The following is a 24,001-nucleotide window of genomic DNA, read 5'->3' as shown; positions in this document are numbered from 1 at the left end:
TAGGGAAGCAGAAGAAGCAAAGATGACCCAGCTGCCTAGTGCACTCAGATTTGAACTCAGGGCTTCTGGATTTCAGGTCCAGCACACTATCCATTGGGCCCCCTATCTACTTCATATAAGAACATATAAGAAGTATCACTGCCTTCAATAACTCTGCATTTTAAATTCTCTGCTCTGTAGGAAAGGAAGCAGGTTAGATGTATAGTATCATAACACCACCATGGAAATCAGAAATCACCTCTCCAGATCCTTTATAGAGATAACCAAATCATTTCTGCCTCATTTAAATTCAATTGACCAGCCAGTCAAGAAATCCACTTATGATGTCACTAGTCCTCTCTGAAAACTAAGGATAAACAACATCAGGCTCTGTTCTAGAGCTGTGTATACAAAGACACAAATGAAACAGTACCTGCCCTCAGAAGTCAAATAATTTCCTGAGGGAATATAACATATACACAAATAAGTTTGTCTAAAAATATAGAATTCTACATCTACTTTTTATATTTCCTAGTTCATTCAAGATTCAGCTGAAGTGCCATCTCCCTGCCACCATACAAAATGTGACTCTCTCTTCTTTCTCTCTGTCTGTCTCTGTCCATCTATCATCTATCTACCTACCTTTCATCTATCTATCTATCATCTATATATTTAGATATCTTCTCAAATAATTATTCTGCATTTATTGTGATTTTTAAATATGATTTCATCATTTGCCTATCCTTGATACTTATTAGATCATGACTACAAACCAATATGTTTATATGAAAGAACTAAAAAAGTGAAGTCACTTAGCTAGCTGGAACCTAAATGCAATCTCAAACTCTTCAAATGTCAGACTTTGTGGCAACAAGGGAATAGATATGATTACACTAAAGGCAAACATGTTCTTTTCCTAGTTTTTCTTATTTCTCATAACTGAGTATTTACTCAACATCTAGAATATTTAGTTCCCCATAACACAGACACCTGTTACAGTCAACTAATCTCCCCCTGCAGGACTCAAGTATAATCTCCTTCTGAATATATTTGAGTCAAATCCAAGATGCATCTTACCTCTGCAGCAGGGACACCCTCTGGTGGGCGACAGTGTAGGACAATCATCCCTTCAATAGGGACTTCCCTTCCCTGGGGATCTTGCTCAAAGTTTTTCCGTAAATCTGCAAAAAGTTCAGCAAACTGGTCAGATATCTCAAGAAGGAAACCTTGGGCACATTTGTTCAAAATACAAAAGTAATAAAACTATGTATTGACTGGTCTAGGACATTTCTTAGCGACAGAATTGCCTCAAATACTATCAATCTCTTTTTAATCCCCATCACCCATTTCCCAGATTTTTCTATTTTTTATTAGGTTGTTTTTGTTTTTTTTTTTTAAGTGGCTGGCAAAGAAAACCAAGAATTCCTTGGGCCATGAATTTATACTACTATTATCTACTCAGCATATAACTTAAGACTTGTCCTAATGAATCCATGGCAAATATACAACCACAATAAATTCTTTTTTTCATACAATATATTATAATATGATTAACTAAAGAATACATTATTAATCGGTAATTTGTGCCATTCTCTCAGAGCTCTGGCAGTCCTACAAAATGGTAATAGAGTGAGATTACCTATTAGCTTTTTATTTGTAATCAGGGAGAAAGGGAGGCATTCAATGACAAAAACAACAACAAAAATCTATAACCTATCCAACCAAACATACAATTAAAAAAATACAGCACGCTCCAGTTCAATAGAAATGCTCTGCACTGGTATGGCACCCGTCACTAGGGACTCAAGGCACTTACAAACAAGTCTCACCATTAGCCTTTGACACGTGGAGGGCTGGAACATGGTGAGATTAATTGGTTTGCCACTGGTCACAGAGTGTCAGTGCTAGCACTGGGAACAAAAACTGAGATTCTTGACTTCCGGTCTCTGCTAACCAGTAGAGTCCTCTTGTTTTGGCAAAGTGCACACACATACTCAGATGTACACACAGACACATAGAAATATACATTCACCCTCACACATACAAACAACTTCTTTTCAGGAGCCTTGTTGGCATCAGTATCATGTGATCATGTACTAAATTATTTTTTAAAGAGGTTTTGGCCTTTTCTGTTATTGAGAGCCAGATGAACATTTTGTTAATTTCATAGCACATGTATAATTCCAGCTGTCACAAAATTATATAGAATACTGATGCCTATGAAGGTTATTTACAATGCTTCCCCAAATAAAAGATGGAATTTTTTTCTCCCTTCTCTCCCTGGTGATGTATTTTTGTTTCAATTGAGTATTTCAAATTGGGGATTTATTGATTTAATTTTCTTCATTATTTAATAACATGAATGAATATCCCTGGAAAAGAGCTGAGACCTTAAATGTCTTACATTTTTTATAAATTTTATAAATACATTCAATGTGATTTTAGCAAATCAAAAATATCCAGAGGGAAAAGAAATAAAGTACAGCAATCTATATATTCTCCTTTTTTAGATATTTTCCTCTCTTCATGTTTGTTTCTCTTGCAGGTAAGCAATGTCCAAAATACCTTTTGGTACAATATTTATGAAGTCATTAATTAGTTTATATGATGTAAGAGATGAGTGAAGTACTAGCGAGATCCGTCTGTTTATTTTCTCCTCTATCTTTTGAGTTCTAAAGAACAGCGTTCTGCCTTTCAGGGATCCATAAATTGCTACAGCCCTTTAAACTTATGATTTAGTTACTGGCTTGCAGTGCAGTGGAAGGCCATACGGAGACTGATGTAATAATAAGTACCATGAATAAGCCCTAATATGCAATACTCAGGTTTCTGTGCACACATTAGACCTGGAAATTCTTATCTGCTGCTCTCCTGGGGATATCCTCCTCAAGTAGAAAAGCCATGCTCCAGATTATACTAATAGGTTATTCATCAGGAAGGGACAAACATGGATCTACTGGAAAGTGAGAGTTCCTTTTACCCATGAGGCTTTAGAGAGTCTGCTAATAGAAAATTATTTTTTGGCCTGAATGTTCCATCTCCCAAAGGAAGTCTAATTCCACACTACTAACATGGTCATTCTGGATAATAGGAAAACACTTTCAGTGCAAGACAGGAAACCAGTGGTTACTATCACCAAACACACATGCCCATCTTGGAACAAGGAAATGAAGCTTAATCATAATTCTAGATTAATTCAAAACTTGATGTCTTACTTGGACTTTTCATACTATATCAAACTTAATAGGAAGCCATGGCAGAGGAAAAGTAAAAGGTATCATTTGAATTGCCAACTTCCAACTTTACTATGCCTTATACAAAATTAAATAAGGACCTATCAAAAATTTAAATGAGTACTAGAACTATTGTGATGCTAAACATAGTAAAGGTTATCATGAATGCATTCTGATTAAAATCTTTTACACAATACCCAGGATTACAAAATATTAAAAAATTGGAAGCAGGAGGAGGGGGCAGCTCTCAAACTTTTAATTCCAATAGTGTAGAAAACTTATCAATGTAAATTGGAAATGTCACTCTTCTGAAACCTACCATTTTAAAAAGATGGCTGGAAACACTGGAAAAATAAGGGACTTTCCATGTCATCCATAGTCTTAGGTTTGTCTTCTATTCTCTAAACTATTTTGACTCTCCTAAATAATACCCAAGAAAATTAGAAAATCTAATAACAGGTCCTTAATATCCACCTCTATGAAGGATCGACAAGGGTTGTTGAGAAGATGATGTTTAGAATGTCAACACCTCTCCTTTTGCCTCTTTCTTATTCCTGTTCAACCCACATCTGATCTCCTTGTGGAGTGCTTTCACAATAATGAAAAGATGGAATAATATTCCCTGCCCCAAACAGAAGAGGCTATGGTAAAGGAAGGGGCTTGGATAGGATATAAATCACATAATCAATAAGTGGAAAAATCAGTAGTGGTCAATGAGTAGAAATTTGGGGGCCATGTCAGGTCAGAACATGGGGCAGCAGAGCCCCCTTTCTAAAATTCTTTGGTCTAGCTCTCATTTTTCTTTCATGCTACTATGTTAGAAAAGTCATTGTAGCACAAGAAAATCAATAAAAATTCAATTCAGAATAATAGTCCTTTGCTGCTCAGCAACACCAGGGAGTTATCAGCTCATTCAATGTTATGGGAGTTAATGCAATGATATAAAAATAATTTACTCATTCAAACCAAATCAGCCAATGAAAAATTATAGTCATTTTTTATAGTCAAAGTCAGAGTCATTTGTTAAGACTGCAGGGAGATGACACAAGCTCCTATGAATTGTAGAAGCACATTGGCATTGAAAGCATCAGTTGAATTTGTCCAACTCATTTTGGCCCCATGAAGATACAAAATTACATTTCCCTTAATAAAAAGAGATTTGCAGATTAGCTATTTCAGATCATCTTAAAGTAATATATAGGAGCCCTCAAAATAAAAGAAGAGATATGTTTCAACAAAGTTGGTGTCTGAATTTACAAGCTAGAATGAATTACTGAACTATAACAACCAACTGGAGACAACAGGGTACCACAGAAAATACTGGGTTTGAGAGTTACAGGGCCTGGGTCCAATTTTCAGCTCAGCTATTTTATGTGTGACCTTGGGCACAACCACTTGTCTTATTTCCTCATCTTTAAAATGAAGGAGTGGGATTATATGATTACAGCAATATCCTAGGGCCATACACCATGCAAGCTGTTAGTTGTTCCTTAAAAGGGACTGAAAAAATCCTTGAAACATAATTGGCCCAGGGCTTGAACCATTGAAATAATTTCCTTTGGAGGAAGTTTCCATATGGATAGAGTTTCCAAGAGAAGGCAGAATGATGTTTGGAATGTCCACATCTCTCCTTTTGTCTCTTTCTCACCCCTGTTCTACCCATATATGATTTCCTTGAGAAGTCCTTCATAGTGAGAAAAAGATGGAATAAAATGCACATCTAATACCAATAGATGAGGATATGATAAAGCCAGGGACTTGGATAAGACATAAATCATATGATTAGGTGATTCATGTAGCCAACACAGAGGCAGAGATACTGTGCCTACCATTGATGTATTCTTGCCATATAATCTTTCCAGTGCAATGGCTAAATGAACTTTTGTTAATTGGTATAACTGGTGGTCTCCAATTATCTCATTCTGTTCCTATCCTGAACACCGGACTGACCCGAGCCACAGCTGGCTTGCAATAAATTAATTCAAAGGTCTCTTCTTGTTCTAAATTTATAATCTTGAGTTTCTATAATTGGCCTTAAAGTTGCCCTAAGAAGGTAGATATCAGATCGTGCTGAAGCAAGATGTGCAAAAAAGGCTGATTTCTTTTTTAAACTCTTACCTTTTGTCTTAGGATCAATACTGTGTATTGTTTGCAAGGCAGAAGAGTCGTAAGGGCTGGACAATGGGGACTAAGTCATTTTCTCAGAGTCACAGAGATAGGAAATATGTTAAGTCAGATTTTAAGCCATGATCTCCCATCTCTAGGCCTGAGTCTCAATCCACTGAGCCACCTGGATGTCCACAAAAGGCTTACTTTTTAAGATAGATATTATTCAAGTTCATGGTCCTTTTCTCTCTTGGTCATAGCCACACATAGCAATGGATCAGGACATCTAATCTAAGCTCTATGGAAGCTCATGTCTCTAAGTGTATTATGTTAATTCCTGCTATTCTGACTACTTGGGCAGCTTTCACTTATGGCTCTATCTCAGCCTCTGGTTTTCAAATATTCCTAGGATTGGCTACAGATCTCCTTTTTTAGGACTTTTAGGACTCTTTTCAACCACTTGACGCCTTTAAGCTGAAAGGAAAATTTAATATATGGAATCCCTCATTTTCCTATCCCTGGAAGCATATTCTTATTCCTAGGATTCCCTGGTATAACAGACATCTCTTCCATAGACATTGCTGGGCCACCACTTCAGTAGTATAATAGGACTAAGGTCACTATATTGGTGAAAGTGGTAGCTTGTTAGGGTAGCAGCAGCAGTAGTGAGAAGGAACAGCTCTGGGGATCCAAAATACCTGAAGGGTTAACTACATTTATTCATAGAAATACATGCCTAAAATAAGGGAGGCAAAGCCTTAGCACAATACTTTGTATTATCACTAAATAAATGCATGTTTGTTTGAACCATGCTGGTCAAACTAAATGTATAATATTGTGTTACAGAATGAAGGATGCATTTTAGGAAAGCCAGTGACTAAACAGAAAATATCCAAATGATGGTGGCTATCGAGGGGGCTCAAAAATGCTGGCCATAGTTGCACTGATTAAAGAACAGCAGATGTTTAACTTCAAACAGAGAAGATTTCATAGTAAAAACTGGGAGAAGCTAGGTGCCAAAGCAGCTAGATTATTAGACTTTGAGTAAAGAAAATTTGTATTTGAATCTTGCTTCAGATGCGTATTAGCTATGTGACCTTGGGAAAATCATTCAGCCCCTCTCAGTCTGTTTCTTTTAGTATGAAAAATGGAAAAATAATAACTACCTCACCAAGTTGTGAGAATAAAAAATACATATATGTGAACATTACACATATGCATGCATAAGTGTGTGTATACCACTTTTCAAACCCCCCAGTGCTATATAAATGTTATCCATCATTTTTACTAAAATATCTTCATCTTTGAATATCTGAAGCACTATAATATGAGAAATTAGATTAGTCTTTTTTCATGAGATTTTGAAAAGACTTTGAAAGGAAGAACTTGGGTCAAATGGTTAATGGGTCAAAATTATAGGGTGGTAGATTTTTACTTTATATTAGAAAGTATAACTGGGAGATTTAAGATGACCCAAAATGGAAAGGGATGTTTGAATGTAATTGGAGGTGTTTAAATAGAGACCAGGTAATCAACCAACCATTTCCTTCTAACGAATACTTATGGAGAAATTGAGCCATCAGGAAGAAGGTTATTATAGATGACTTACAATCCTTTTTATTTTGGTTTTCATTTCTAATGATTAATTTAGTGTAATCTACATTGGGGTTCTTTAAGTTCTACTCTTATTCACACAGATGTAGTCCTGGATTGTCAAAGGAGTTTAGGAGCCTAAACTCTGGGAAGTTCTGGTATGCCAAGGTTTTCAAATACAGGTCTGGGGACAGCTAGGTGTAGATAGAGAGCCAGAACTAGAGTCAAGATGATTTGGGTTCAAATCTGCCATCTGACACTTCTTAGCTGTGTGACTTTGGGTACATAACCTCATTCACCTGGTGTTTGCCCTTCTGTCCTAACAATGTTAATAGGACAAAAGGTAAGGGATTAAAAATACCTAAAGAGCAGTGCAGCTTTATGGGCAGAAGCTCAGATCAAGGTAGTTGGCCAACAAGTGACAAATTCTTCACTTCAGTTATTTAGGAAGCTCTATATTAAGGGGTATGTTGGTGTGTGTTTGGGAAAGAGAGACAGAAACGGAGACAGACAGAGATTTGTCATATTCATCAATGGAAGCATCATTCACATCAGTGAAATTACATGTCTTCTGAGGTATACAAGTCTACTGAAATATTTTAGAGAGAATGCATTCTCTATAAAAGTGCTTCTCAAAAAAATGGTTTCCATAAAGTGAATTACTCATAATTTCAGCAAGACAATACATCTCCAAAAAAGACTATTACCTTGTATCGGAATTTATTTATAAAATTATTGTCCTCTTGTGCATTATTCATTCTTCTTTTAACTATGACCTTCCATATTAGAATAAACACCAAGTATTGTTTCCAAGGCAGAAAAGTGATAAGGACTAGGCAATTGGGGGCCAAGTGACTTGCCCAGGATTACACAGCCTAGGAGTGTCTGAGGTCATATTTGAACCCAAGGCCTCCCATCTCCAGACTGGGCTCTCAATCTACTAAGTCTTCTGGTTGCTCCCTATACCTTCTATGAAGTTAAAAAATCAGAAAATTGGTATTATCCAACTTTTTTATCGGATTCCATTCCTTTCCTTAATAGTTGCCTACTTCCCTCACTCTCATCCATCCTCCAAAGGCAAATGCTAAAGTATTCAGTATAAGATTATTGTTCTGGTCATTTTCTTACTGGGGTTTTTTGTTTGTTTGTTTGTTTTGTCTAGACACCTGGTGATAGAATAACAAAACCCATCACAAATCAAAGTATGATAAAAAACAAATCAAAGCATGATTTATGCAAGAAGTATCAGACATTTCTAATTTCATTAAGTGCTTAATGCAATTTTTGAAATTAATGACACAACATGGCACAGTTGAATTAAGTGTTGGGGTATTAGTTAGGGAGTCCAACTTCTGACACTTACTAGCTAGGTGAGCATTTGTAAAGTCAGTCAATCTTTCTAAATTAATATACCACATCTGTAAGGGATTAACAAATGCAGGTATTACCTACTTAAAACAGTGGTTTGGAGGACAAACTAAGAAAGTACTGATATAAATACATATGTATATACATGCACGTATATTAATGCACATATATACATATATAATGTTTTATAAACTTTGAAATACTAAGTAAATATTATTATTATTAAGGCATGTAGCATCTTGGTGGTATAAGGCATAGACCAATGTACTTACGTAAGGAAGACCTGACTCAGAATCTCGTATCAAATATTTTTTAGGAAAGACATTGTAAAAATCATTTCTCCTTTCTCAGCCTTACTTTCCTCATCTATAAAATGGGAATAATAATAATAGTACCCACTTCACAAGGTGGTGGTGACAATCAAATATGACTACATAAAGGGTTTAACAAACTTTAAGCATGCTCTATCAGCTTGATGCAGTGGTAGTAAAAGTTCAAGGCTAAGATCCAGAATACAACAGTTCAACTCCTGACTTTAATAATTATTAGTAATATAAGCTTGGAAAAAATCATTTTATTTCTCCAAGGATAATTTTCATCATTGATAAAATGGAAATGCCAATACCTAAAATGCACATTTCATTGATTTTGTGAATAAAATACTTTATTCTATTAATACCTGAAAATGAGAGTCAGGTAATCATCATTGTCATGCTGCTACTATCTCCTAGAAAACCAAAGACAAGAACATTAATTTTTTTTTTATCATCTCATCTCTTAGCCCTGGATCTTCAGCCAAGCCATTGATAGTTCACCACTGCTCATATTGTCCATGTATGGACATGGTAGCCAAAGGAAGCTACCAACAGAACCCAGTCACTAAAGTCCTCTGGCCTTCCCCATCCCATGAGGCAGGGACAAAAGTTTCTGGAGTAATAATAAGTCTACAACTGGGGCAAACCAGTCTTGTGTGAATACCAGTTTGTCATCCCATTCCTGGCATTTCCAATTGATTGTAGGGCATGACAATGCACTGAAATTAGAACAAAGGATAACGATTTTTAAACATTAGCTTGAGGAAACCTCTTCAGTTTTCCTCCATGCTGTGAAAAGGCCTCTCTAGGTATTGAGAGCAAAAGAAACTGGCAAAGCATTTTATAAAAGGAATGACCTAAAAATGACCTTAGGTTGTTAGTATTAGTTGCCTCATTAGGATTCAGGGCCACTCTTGAAGAGGGGGAAAAAAAGAAGCACTTAAAAAGGAAAAGCCAACACAGCAGCAAGAAGGAATTAAATGTCTTAAAGTAACTTTGTTAACTCTCTATTTCTCACCTTATCCTGGGTCCCATTCTAAGCCAGTGAGGCCAAAATACCAGCAAGCTGAGAACTTGGAGTGTCTAAAGAGCTAAAATAATGACCACTGAGAATTCTGGCTTCCTTAGCCTCTACACCAAAAAGGCAAGAAAAAGGATGTAGAAGACAAACATAAAGTATGCTTCTTGCTCAGATAAGTACACGGATAATAAATTCAACATATGGATTTATGCATGTATCCATAGGGACAACACATGTTTATATGTCCACATATGTGGGCCAGCTGGCTTCTAGTATAGCCACATGCCCAGTGAATCATGCTTTTGATTGAATAATTCCAATGATCAGTAGTTCACCATCTCAGGCAAATCAAATCACTCTTTGGCAGCTTTGGCTGTTAGAAAGTGATAGAAACCAATGCGGAGTTGAAATTTCCTCTTGTGTTAGAAAGGGATGTTGAATTGAAATTTACTGCAGAAGATGGGAGTGAAATTCCAAACTCAGTGGGGAAACTCTGCTCTAACCCTTGTCGGCTGAAGGTGATAAATAAGAGAAATATTATGCAGAGAGGAATTTCCAGGTAAAGTGAATCAAAGAAAGACAGTGAACCTTCCAGAGACAAAGGTGGGCAGAGTAATGTCTTTCTGGATTCCTTTGCTGTTGTATATCTGAGTTTCTCTCCTGTAGCTATCTCTCCTTTTAATAGCAGCTTGCTGGTGAATAAAGATACCTACAGAGCAAGTTCCTTTACTTTGCCCTTAGACCCATGACAAGTTGTACAGGTGGAAGCAATCTTCCTTGGATATTTTTATTATTATTTATTATTTTCTCACAGATGGAGGTGTTATTCTTTTACATGTCGTACCTTCCCTCTACTTCATATTACATTAATTTGCATTTCCAGCTGTTAGTTCAGGGCTTGGCACATTGTAGGTAATTAATAAATATTAGAATCATTCATTCCACAAATGAAAAATAATCTACATAACCTAATAATTCCTGCTCTCATGAAGATTACTTCCTATTAGGAAAAACAACAACAACAACATGCATATTCTTGTGGGACGTCACTGATACGGGAATCAGACAGATTTCCTTTGAAGGTGGCAGTAGAGCTGAGCTTTAAAGGAAGCTATGGGATTATATGAAGCATAGATGAGGAAGGAGTGCATTCTAGGCATGGGTAATTATGTGAAGGCCCAGAGATGCGACCAATTGGAGGTAAATATAGATATGTCTTCTACATGGCAGCCATCCCAACACTCTAAGGTAACTATCATGAATCCACTTTGCCTTTTCTTCTCCAGGCTGAAGATCCCTAGTTCTTTTAAACCACCCTGCTGCAGCATGATTTTGATCCTTACTATCCCAGTTATCTTGGGCAAGTTTTGAAAATTTCACTCCTTAGTGCAACTGACTTTGGGTCACATGGGACCTGACATCCCAAAATCTACATTCACACACAGTGATGAGCAGAAAGCTCTTTTTCCCTCCTCACAACAACATGGACTTAACAGTAGGAAGCTACAGACTTGGTCAATCCTTAATCACAGAATTTAAGAGTCCGAATGGATCTCTAGGATAACTAATCCAATCCCTATCTGACTATGAATCTTCTCTGCAAAATTCCTGACTAGTGGTTTTCCTCTGTGTACTTCTTTAAGACTTCTTGTGATAAGGACTTAACTACCTCCTGAAGTAGTACAACAAGCCTGCCTCTGACATTCCCCACTGTTTCATGGTTCAGCTGACCTGATCTCTGTCCTTTATTTCAATTAAATACAACTCATTTCAAGCCATTTCAATTAAACTCAAAAGTATTTTTTGAACATTGGCAGAACAGTAAAGAACAACATTCTCCCTTTGGTTTCACCACCTTCTTCTTTAGAAAAGGGAGTATAAGCATTTAGAAATACAAGGATAAGTCTTCATGGTTACTTCCCAACTGAACAAAAGGTGTAGAGAATCATGCAGGTAGAATGTGTAGGCTGGCATGTTTTCCATGACATGTTTTTTTTTAAAATTAAATTAAAGTTCCCAGGCAATCTCCCCCTCCTTCCTTCTCCGCTGTACACTATAGAAGGCATCATTAGACAAAAAAGATATATGTATATAGAAAACTATGTCTTGCTTGTTTCTATTTATTATTTCTTTTTCTGGAGGTGGATATGTGCAAGTTGTTCTTCAAACAATATATCTGTTAATATGTATGCATATATGTATATAAGTTATCTTGTTCTGCTCTTTTCACCCTTCATAATTTCATTGGCCTTTCATATATATATATATATATTTTTTTTTTTAAATTTAAACTTTTACCTTCTTTCTTAGAGTCAATACTGTGTATTGGCTCCAAGGCAGAAGAGTGGTAAGGGCTAGAGTCACACAGCTAGAAAGTGTCTGAGGTCAGATTTGAACCCAGGACCTCCCATCTCTAGGCCTGGCTCTCAATCCACTGAGACACCCATCTGCCACCACCATATGTGTTTTTAAAAAAATAACCTACTCCTCATTTCTTGCACACAGTGGTATTCCATCACAGTCATATGCCACAACTTGGTTAGCAACTCCTCAACTGATGAGAATCCCCTCAATTTCAAGTCCTTTGCCAGCACAAAGAGCACTGCTATAAATGCTTTAGAACATATAGTTAGGAACATTTCTTTCCTTTTTTTCTTTTTCTCATTGATCATCTTAAGAAACAAACCAAATAGTGGTATTATTGAGTCAGTTTTAGAACTCTTTGGGGATAATTCTAGACTGTTCTCCAAAATGATTATATCATTTCACAGTTCCACCAACAGTGTATTAGTGTGACCATTTTTCCATATCCCCTCCAACATTTGTTGTTGTGCTATTTTATCATTTTAATTTATTCAATGCCATCCGTGATATATTAATGCCTAGAGAGAGAATCTTAGTGTTAGTTAGTCTGCAACACTTTGTTCCATGCTCCTCTTTTTCTTTCCCTGACTAAACTCCAGCTTGTAAGGAGCAGCTGGACAGGGCAGGGAGGACAATGATAACCCTGCCTTAGGCAACATATTTACTGGGACCTGTCCTTTTGATCTATGGTTTAACTGTGAAGCCAGATGCTAAGTCAGCCACATGACTCCACTATGAAGCATTACCTGCAAAATGTCCTTTCCAGATGATGCCCCCTGCATGTGGAAGGACATTGTGCAGATGGAGGTTCATAAAGGCAGCTCAATGGAGAAATTCTCTTTGCATTCTTGGTCAGCTGTCTTCTTCTTTAAGCTTTCAAGGGGGTTATAAACCTGTTTTCTTGGAAAGTGATGAACAAATATACACTCTAGTTCTGTACTGTATTCTGACTTGGATGCTTTAATGGGTTAGTGTCCCTTGGACCTGAGAGAGAGACTTCTTACCCAGAGACACAGAATAACTCCACTCGCCCTTCCTGTAAATGCTAAAAGGTAGAGTCCATCATGTTAGTACATCTCTTCCTTTACAGGCCCCAGCCTGAGAGCCATCCGCCTGGATCCCATTAGGATCTCCCCTTCCCAACAGTCATGGTCTGAAGTCCCTCTCTCTACCTCTCTGGTTGTTGGAAGGACATGGCTGCTTCAATGAACAGGGAATCACTGATTAGGATCCTTCTGGTAAGATGGAGGATCACTAGGTCCTATGATATTCCCTACCAGAAGGCCACAGACATTTATTATTTGCCCTGCTGCAATACTCTCTAGTACCCTAGCATTGACATCTGCCATGCCATTCAACACTAAGGACCTTTGGGCTCTGCCTTACAACCTGTTGTAGGGCTCTAAAGACTATTGGGACTTGTCATCCATCTTGCTGCTGACCTCTCCTTTTGGGATTACTGCATCCAAATAAAATATAAGCCTTTGGAGAACAAAAACAAGAACACTTTTGTAATTGTATCCCTGGTGCTTAGCATAGTACTTTACTACACAATAAGCACTTAAAGATACTTTTCAATTCCATTTTGTTCTAGTCTATTTTAACAGTTTGAATTAAAGGTTAAAGAGTAAAGTTAAGGAGGTTTTTTAAAAATTTCTATAAGTCTAGATCATAGTACCTCAATATCTCTTTTTTTGGATCTCCTGTGCATCTTAATTCACGCCCCCACCCCGACACAAGTCTTCCATAAACTAATACAAAAGAGGCCTTATTCTGCTGTTTTTATCATCAAACTAAAGGCAAGAATCATTCTTCTTTCTTTTTGAGACTTTGTCTATATTTATATTGCCCAGGATGGAGGTGGAGCTGCCCTATACAGGCCCAATTCCATTGTTGATCATCATGGAAGCTTTCTTTCACTTTCTCTGTTACCAACCTGGACAGGTTTGTTCCTCTTTAAGAACTCAGGTGGCCTTTGCTTTCCTGTGGCTCCCCACATCTGTGCAGCTACTGTGAACTCCCAATTGGCTTTATCATACTCCAATTTAGAGCTCTTGAGCGATCCACCAGTCTCAGCCTTCACAGTAATGGGGATTACCGTCATGAACCCACACGCCCAGCCTCAACCAGATTTTCCCAAGTGCATGTTAAAAGTTGAGGATATTAAAAAAGTGTTTAAAAAGGTGTTTCTGCCTTTTAAGAACTCACATTCCATTGAGAGATGCAACAACTAAATATTTAGGTCTATAAAAACACAGAATGAGTGGAAGACAGGGCGCTGGAGTTGGGCTATAAGGTAAAGGCCATTTACAGAATGTGAGGTTTGAGCTGGTGAAGATGAAATGGAGACGGAACGTTATGTGGGAGGAAAAACAAATAGTTTTGTTGGATTGTTGAATATGAGGAGGAGAATGTAAGAAGACTGAAAATGCAAGAAGGGACCAGATTATGAAAAGGTTTAAAGTTCATAAAAATTTGTTATTGATTCCTGAGATAAAAAGGATCTACTAGAGTTTCCTGGGTTGGTGTGGGGAAGAGGTTATAGCTGTGGTTTAGGAAAATCATTTAGATAGCTGACTGAAGAATGAATTGAAATAAAGAGTTGAGGCAGGGAGACTAATTATAAAGCTGTTTACTAGTTCTAAAGACTAATTATACAAATATTCGATAGTTCCATAGAGATGTTATAAGACCCTGAATTAAAGCAATGGCTGTATGAGTGGGGGAAAGGAGACTATTAAAAGATTTTCTGAGATTATCTGAGTAATATTCATTCTCATAGCATGATTGGCCCACCTTCTGTCTATACATATAAGTCTTTGATAATGTCTATTAAGCCACTTCCTGTATGCCAAGTCATCTTTGCTTACATATGGCAGCCTATATACACCCACCATCCATCTTTACATTTAAGGTGGGTTTATTTATAATTTTACTTTGTCTGAGATTGTGGTCTTCCATGATTCATAGCTATAAAACCATATTTTCACTGAGAGAATATTGATGTTAGACTTGTATTTTTTTTTACCCAACAGTTGGCAATCTGGGATCACTGAAAGTACTGTTCTATTGCCCAAATACAATGGTGCTCAATCTCATCTTTTTATTTTCTTCCAGTATCACATGCTGTCGGGTATTTTTGTCGTTGGCTGAAGAAAGTAGGGAAGGGATTTCACAAACCAAAATGAGACTTGAATTGTATGTTTTTTCCCCTTTCCTCTGGTTGCTAGCATAATTTCATGGGTTATTTTAGGGCTGTCTGAAGCATGCAGCATATTTGAATTCCATAAAGTGAGACTCTTGCATGCTTTTATTCAGGATTCATCACATTTCAGTGTCTTTTTACAAAAATATTTTCCTTCTATGTGGTATATTTCAGGTAAGCAATATTTGCTGCATGACACCATTCCTTGGTTTCCCCTTAATGAGGAAACAGAAAAATGGCCAGTGTCCCCAGAGAGTAGAACCACCGAAGGGTTAATGGAACAGACTCAATGTTTTGCAGGCAGCTGAAGAAGCATGCAAAGGAGAATGTGAAGAGGGAAAGCTTGGGCAAAGTGGCCAAATGTTCACACACAGAAATAAACAACCACGAATAATTGAATATTTCAACTCTTGACAACCGTCCAGCAGAAGAAGTAACAGATGCAGCAGTGTGGTTCTCTAACTTTGGCTGGATTGAACCAAACAGACTTGTGAGGTCTTGTGGGAGTAATTCCCAGAAGGGTGGTTTGTGCCAACTTTGTGAGGATTTGGACTAATTCAATTTATTTATTTATTTTTACCTTAAAACAGATACAAAGCACACCCATATTTTTGCAGTGTTGTCTTCAGTATCGTATTTTCTAGCCCTGGGCAGTTGGCTAAAGAGTCCACATTTCCCTGATGCCATGTGCAACTCTGATGGTATAATGAAAACTCAAGGTGACAGAACACTTTGGCTCTTAGGATAAAACCTCTCTTGGCTGCTGGTCACTCAGGGGGCAATTGGTGCATGACTGCATAATAGATGTGCTATCACTTTCCCATGAGAAGAGCAATAATTTATACACAGATTACTTAAGGAGACAGTCACTATTTTCCTGAAGGAAAAACAATATAAAGTTAAGTAAATGAATGACATTTGAAAAGAGCTAAATTTAGACTCATTTTGAAGAGGATATTTTTATTAATTAAAGTCAATTAGAGTGTAGTATAGGTTCCCTCAGGAAGAGATTGTTTTTCTTTAAATGGGGGTATCTGTTCAAAGATAGGGAATTTTAGTAGAGGGAATTCAAGAACAATTTAACCTGGATGGTCCTTGAGGTCCATTTCAGTGTTGAAATTTTGTGATTCTATAACTTTCCTCCTGGTTGTATTTCTGATATTCCCATTTGCTTTAAATAAGTGATGATGATGATGATAGCTAGCACTTCTCCAGTGCTTTCAGGTTGGAAAAGCTCTTGGCTGGCTGATTCTTATCTTATTCTTATAACAACCCTTGGAAGTATTTTGCCATGTTAAAAACTGGGAAACTAAGGCAAACAGAGGTTAAATGACTTATTTAAGGTCACACAGTCAGTAAGTCTCTGAGGCCGGATTTGATGCTGATCTTCTTGACTTCACATCCAATACTTTCTCCACTATGCCTAAGTAAGAAAGGCAATTGGATATCTTAGCTTGATTTGAAGGCAAAGGACTTTGGGAGTCAAGGGTTCTAGTTATGAGTGTTCAAATAAGCTATGTGAACTTTAATAAGTCATTTAACTCTCATTTTTTTAGTTTTGTTTTCTTTAAAATGTAGTGATTGGAGGCAGCTGGGTATTGCATTGGATTGAGAGTCAGGCCTAGAGACGAGAGGTCTTAGGTTCAAATCTGGTCTCAGACATTTCTCAGCTATGTGACCCTGGGCAAGTCACTTGATCCCCATTGCCTAGCTCTTGCCACTCTTCTATCTTAGAAGCAATACACGGAAGATAAGTGTTTAAAAAAATAAACATAGAAAAAAAAATGTAGTGATCAGGAGAAGACTGGTGAATAAAATGCCAGGCCTTGAGTTAAAAGGACCTGGGTGCAAATCTGAATTCAGGCACATCCTAGCTATATGGTATTCTGAGCAAGTTACTTACCCTGAGTTGCCTAGCTTTTACTGCTTTTCTGCCTTGGATCCAAGTATAAGGCAGAAAGAAAGGATTTTTTTTTAATGTACTGATCACTGAGGCATCAACTAAGATTATGTTACTCAAAGGAGAGCTATGATAGCTAAACATGGCTGGCTTTTTGGAGAATGGATTTTTCTTGTAATGTTATAGCTGAGAACAAGTACTCATTTTTCTAGAGAACTCTCTTAGGATAACACTATACAAGGTGTCACAAAAGTCTTAGTGAAGTTTTAAGCTATTGTCTCAAAATCCTACAGAGATTTTGGGGGATACCCCATACAATAAGAGGCAACACATTACAGATGAAAATACGTCACTCTTAGACAATCAAGGTTCTAATGCCACCTTTGACAAAGCTTGTTCAGTGTCATCTTGGGCAAATCATTTCTCTGGGCCTTTTTATCCTATCTGTAAAATTAATGGGCTAAAGGATCTCTAATGTCCCTTCCTCCTCTAAATCCTATTATCCTTGTCTTACAAAGTCATAATAAGCAACATTATATTTATTGGTTTGAACAGATCCAAAGGACCCAGGTGAGCCTTTCGATTACTAGATGGACAGCAAAGAAATAGAATGGATTTTCTGGGTCAGAGCAAATGAACACCATTACCAAATCTTAATAGCAGAAAATATTGAGCTAGAAATTATTGAAAAAGGAGTCGATTATTGAGTCCAAGTCCTTCTTAGTAGAAATGAAATAACTATACCAAAAAAGGTTTATGCACTTTGGTCACAAGGGAAATGAACCAAATCAAGGTGATTTCTTCTGACTCCATCAGGTTAAAGCTGGGTAAATTGAGGCCCAATGAGGTTAACATTCCTCTTATTTTTAGATCAACGAAAGCATTTTGGTAAGTATTGAGAAATTTTTAAGAAGAGGACAGGGAGGAAGTTTTTACTATATATTGAATGAACTGCACAATTTTTCAGGTGGTTCTAAGCACCATTCCCCCACTCTAACCTCAACCTAATATCCTAGTAAAATATCTGGGTCCTGTCACCCCACATCATACAGTGAGGGTAAAATGAATATTTTAAGAGGAAGATTTCACTTCTTGAGAAATGTAAATGTCTCTTCAAACAGCAACTCAGTTCTCCTCATAATCCCTGTACTATTGACATATGCCAGAAACAGTCTCCATGAGTTCTCAAATAAATCCCTCTTGCCCTATATTTTTTATGGCACACTCACAAGAAGTCATTTGAATAAGACTGCAATAACTGACACTATCCTCAGTGTCTCGATTACTTACTAGAAAGTCTCTATGCATTTTATTGTGAGTTCCCCTTGAGACAAAGAATTTATAGGGAGAAATGAGGGGTTTTCTTTTGTTTTATTTTTAAAGAGGAGGAAATACTCTGTGTCATCACAATCAGGAAAGCAGAACATTTTTTCTGTGGGACATAAAGGCTATTAAAAACCTTGATGTAGTGACCTATATCTCCACTCCAGTCTGAGGTTGCCTATGTTGTAGTTCAGTCACTTAAATCATATCCAACTCCTTTTAAAAATAAATTTTATTTTTTCCAGGTTATGTGTCAATACAATTTATTAATATTGGTTTTCTGCTATTTGCAATCCATATTCTCTCTCTTCCTTCCACTTCTTCCCCCTCCCCAAGAAGGAAAGTAATATTATATAGGTTATACCTATATGTTCATCATGTGAAAGAATACACATATTGCTTACACTAGAAAAAAATTCATAGAGGAAATAAAGAATGGTATATTTCAATTTGCATTTGGACTTCAGCTGTTCCTTCTTTGTCAGTGGATATCCTTTTTTCATCATGAATCTCTTTGGAGTTGTCCTGGATCCTTGTCTTGTTGATACTAGTTAAGGCATTCACAGTTGATCATTATATATTAATGTTACCATGTACAATACTCTCCTGGTGCTGCTCCATTCACTTTGCATCACTTCATAAAAGTCTATGATTTTTTTGTGATCATCTTATTTGTCATTTCTTATGGCACAATAGTATTCCATTAAATGAATATATCATAAGCTTGTCCAACCATTTCCCAATTGACATACATCCCTTCAGTTTCCAGTTCTTTGCCACCACAAAAAGATCTGCTATAAATATTTTTGTACAGGTAAGTTCTTTTCCCCTATTTTTAATCTCTTTGAGATATAGACCAAGTAGTGGTATTGCTGATTCAAAGAGTTTGATGGCCCTTTGGGCATGGTTCCAGACTTTTCCTTTCTAATTCAGCTATATCCCTTTGCCACTTTATCAGCAGTGTATTAGAATCCCAATTTTTCCACATCCCCTCCAGGATTTATCATTTTCCTTTTTTGTCATGTTAGCCAATCTGATGGTGTGAGGTAACACCACAGACTTGTTATAATTTGAATTTCTCTAATTAATAGTGAATCGGAGAATATTTTCATATGACTAATGATACTTTAACTTCTTTCTTTTTTTCTTTTCTTTTTTCTTTCAACCATTACTTTCCATCTTAGAATCAACAGTGTGTAATGGTTCCAAGGAAGACAAACAGTAAGGGTTAGGCAATGTTGGTGGTGGGGGGGGTGAGTTGCCCAGAGTCGCATAACTAGGAAGGATCTGATTCTAGATTTGGACCTACGACCTCACCATCTCTAGGCTTTCCTCTCAATCCACTAAGGCACTTAGCTTCCCTCTGATAGTATTAATTTCTGCATCTGAAAATTACCCGTTCATATCCTTTGAAGTCATATACAACTCTTCATGAGCTCATCTGGGGAGATATTCGCCATTTCTTTTCCAACTCATTTTACAAATGAGGAAACTGAGGCAAATAGGATTAAGACTTACTCAAGGTTGCACAGCTAGTAAGTATTTGGAACTGGATTTGAACTCAGTCTTTATACTTAACTGACCCATAGATTTCCTATAGACATCCTTTATAAACCGTACAAGTACAGAATTCTAGGTCAATATCCAGAAAATAACCCTCCTATTCTAAACCTGATTGTGTTGTCAGAAGGGAGAACAAGAAAAACAGGCAAGATGTATTCAGAAGAGTAGTATGACAATGGGGATTCTGAGTCCCTGGGCAGCTTTTCCTCAATGCTTTTGTTTCAGGTTCTCCCACCCCCTCACTGTCCCTAGGAAGAGTCTCAGGGAATGGGTTGCACAATTAGTTGTGTGAGATACATCGACCCCTGTCCCAGAATAGAGGAGCCAGGATCCCCAATTCAGAATAAATACGTAAGATGAGTTAGGACTCCTGATTCAGATCACAAAAGTCAAGGTCTAATTAAGGCAGATCTTTGACTTAGAATAAATAAACCAGAGAAGTCAAAGTTTATAAATTGTGTCTTTAGTTGGACAGGACTAGGGAATACACACATTGGGACTCTGCAGATATTGTCTTACAAGAAAGCCCAAGGACCAGACCAGTATAGCATAAGATCTACAAAATAAAAGATAGCTACAAAGGGGAGGGCACAGGGAAGCACACAAACAAGATAAATGACACCATGAGATTAAGTACAAAATGACTGCTTTATAGAGTTAAGGCAAGAGACTAGAATGATGGGCTAGAAGTTTGGTGATTGGGGACCAGCAACAAATGCCCATCTTTCCCACAGAACTTAAGAAAAGTTCATGGTTGAAGTTCAGGTGCAGAATAATGGTGTAGATGTTTAGACAGCAAACAAAACATCCTGGAAGGATAGTTTGGTGGCTACAGATGATAGGTTCAACAGCTTCCTTTCTTTCACACAAAATTCTCAACATAAGCAAAATTTTTTGAGGCAGGAGAGCTGGATTTCTAAATCCAGCTGAATTCTGAACTAAGTTCTGGAACACAGAGTCATGACCTATGTAATTCTAGGAAGCAAGTAAGAGCAAGAGTTGGGTCCTGAGCTCAAGCCTGTGGTTGGTCAGTCCAAAGCCTCTTCTTATAGAGGAGCATGATTAAGTGAATTTCTACAGATATTAGGAACAGTATATCCCAAAAGTTTGAACAGTGATGATTTCCTGTCAGGTCAGCAATGTCTATCTGCTTGATAACACTGCCTGGATCTTTCCTTACTTTCTTATATATGCCTGTATCCCAAGTCAAAGAATCCTGAAACAGAAATATGTAGAAATCTGGAACCACCTGGGAAGGTCCACCTTCCTATTTCTATCTGTTTCCTTTTCCCTGTTTTCTCTTAGACCAAGGTAGTGCACATTTAAAACCAATTTCTGTGTTTTAAGATTCATAGGGAAGATTTAACAGTGAGACACAATGAGTCCTTAATGCCTCCTTATTTTTGCACATCTTCATGTGCATTACAGGAAAAAAGTCATAGCTTGTACTTTCCCATAAATGACTCCAAACTGCTGCCTTTGGGTGCCATGCACAGCAGCCCATTCTGACAGGTTTTTCTCTTGCATGAACAGTCCTTACCTGGCATTGCTGTGACACCTGGGTATTCCTAATCCAAACAGAAGCTCTTAGCCAAACAGACTTGCTGAATACACTCCAGAGGAAATTATGAAACATTTTAGAAGGGATTTAAGAGAAGTAAGTGAATCTAATAAGGATATAGACAAGTCAATCTGTATTAGCAGTTCCTTAGCAGTTAAGGTTAAAAAAAAAAGACTTCTAGAATCACCACAAAGCCTGCTTTTACTCTTGATATCTTATAAAATATTCCATAACTTCAAAGATCTGCGGTTTTACTGGTGTGTGTGGGCCACTTTCCCCACCAATGAAAATCATAGCCCATTTTTGAATTTGTAGCTTGCCTTTGAGAATTAATTACCATGCCTGAAAAGTTCAGCACCCTATTGCCAACCTGGGGATGAAGCCCTTGGAATCCAGTGAGACCAATCTTAGGACTGGGGAAAACAATGCATTGCTAGGACTATATTGGAAATCTTTTTAGCTTGGTAGGATTGTCAGAGCTTGTGCCCTATTGGCAGAATCCTTGAGTGTTCAAGGATTCTAATTCTCCATGAGGCATAAGAGGAGGATGATGGCAAACAAAAACAAAATCACACAGATTTTAAAAAATCTATTAAAAACATATTAAAGTAGAGAACTCCTAATGTGGGAACCTTTTTTTCACCAACACACAATCTGACACATCTATAACTTGGTAAATGACCTAGGAAGGTTCCTGAGAAAATTAAAGGTTAAATAAATTTCCCTGAGTCACACAGGCAGTATCAAAGGATAAGATTTTAATCCTTCTTCTTGACCATAAGCCTAGCATAAATATAATCATAGCATTTCACATAGACTTTGAGATTTGGAAGAGAACTCAGCAGCTATCTTGTCCAACCCATACATGAAAAGAATTCCCAAAACCTGTATGACTGCACAAAAATATTCCTGTCGGAGAAAAAAAAACAAAACAAACAAATGAAAAATTGACTTACAGGCTATGCGGACTGATGCCTTCCGGCTCTTAGAGGTACCCAGATGGCTCCATGCGACACACTGGCACCAATAGTCTTCAGGTCCATGAAAATCCTCTACTTGCTGCCTGGTAACATTGATGAACACTTCTCGGACCTTCAGGCCTGACAAGGGAAGATAGAGGGAATCATCTGATATAGATATCTTACTCCAGCAGAAAGTTAAGGTGAGCCAACCCATTTCTTTTTTAATTAAACAATTCTGTTTTTAATCAAAGCAAAGCTTTAATTACTTTGACAATAATATATTACTGCTAATTAAATTCTAACAGCTGAGTAGGCCAGAACACACAAGTATAAAGAATCATCAACCAGTCAGGGCTTTAGTGAGGTTTCAAAGGTATCTCAGAGACTTGACTTTGTCTGGGGGCACATTAATATATGTACTTCCAAACTGCTGTAACAAACAGAATATTTGAGCTTATCTCCATATATATAGATAGAGAACTCGTACCCCATCAGTCAGAAAATCACAGGAACAAAACTTTTTAATAAGAAAGCAACTTAAAGTTTATACAACCCCTTAAATATTGGATAACTCGGACTCACAAGAGTTAATCTTTCTGCCCAATGTCACACTTCTGTTCTGTGATGGAGATATGGTTTATTGACTCCAAATAAATCAACATTAGAGAAACCCAGAAGAAAATATATCAGAACCCTGCAGTGTTAGGTCTCTGAAAAGACCTTGAATTTGTAGTCAGTATAGTCTACTGTCACAAACTTGGACCTGGAGTTAAGAGATATGAGTTCAAGTTCCAGAGCTGACCCTTATTAGCTGCATGATTCTGGACAAGTTATTTCTTCTCACTGAGCTTCAGTTTCTGGATCTGTAGAATGAAGGTAGTGATCCTAGCTCTACCTCTTTGACATGGAATGAAGAAAAAAAAAGGGCTTTGCAAAAGTTGTGAGTCAATATATAAATATGAATGATTATTAATCATTTAAACAACCACATACATAATATATATGAGAATTTGTATGTATGTCTATAAGATATATATGCAAATATATGTGTGTCTGTGTATATATACATATATATACATATGTATATGGTTTATACTTCATAAGAATTCATTAAGTACCTCCTTTTTCTAGGCACTGACATATCTTCAAATGTTATATTTGAATGGACAAGACTAACACACATAAAAGAGCTGGAGATCAGCTATGTGCAGTATTGTGTAACAGTGCCTCAAAAAAAGGATTTCTGAGATGTCAGACAAATATAACACATTAATGTAAGCTGGATTAGTTTAGGAAGACTTCTTAGGTAAGCTAAGACTTAAATTCATCCTTGAATGATGGGAAGGATTTGAATAGGAGAAAATAAAATGATAGGGAGGAAAACCAACAATGAGGGTAAAATAATCTTTGCATCAAGTATATCTGGATAAAGTCTGATAACTAAGATAAAAAGGAATTAACATATAAGACTATCCCTACTCTTCTTAATAGACAAATGGACAAAGAAAA

The 24,001-nt window shown here is 37.1% G+C and overlaps 1 protein-coding gene across 5 annotated transcripts in view; it reads right to left on the bottom strand.

Annotated features, from left to right (window-relative positions):
- Window positions 1-24,001, bottom strand: part of UNC5D (unc-5 netrin receptor D) — an 831,324-nt gene that overhangs the window by 336,863 nt on the left and 470,460 nt on the right. For all 5 annotated transcript variants that reach the window (XM_056813499.1, XM_056813501.1, XM_056813497.1 and 2 more), the window contains exons 3-4: window positions 22,487-22,630; window positions 1,057-1,160 (exon numbers count right to left, since the gene is read on the bottom strand). In XM_056813499.1, coding sequence (XP_056669477.1) covers window positions 1,057-1,160; window positions 22,487-22,630 — 248 coding nt within the window. The remainder of the gene's footprint in view (window positions 1-1,056; window positions 1,161-22,486; window positions 22,631-24,001) is intronic.

Source organism: Monodelphis domestica, chromosome 1 (genome assembly GCF_027887165.1).
Source record: "Monodelphis domestica isolate mMonDom1 chromosome 1, mMonDom1.pri, whole genome shotgun sequence".
In the NCBI taxonomy this organism is placed as follows: domain Eukaryota; kingdom Metazoa; phylum Chordata; class Mammalia; order Didelphimorphia; family Didelphidae; genus Monodelphis; species Monodelphis domestica.
Note: the sequence above shows the minus strand (reverse complement) of the source record. Positions and strands in the feature narration are given on the sequence as shown.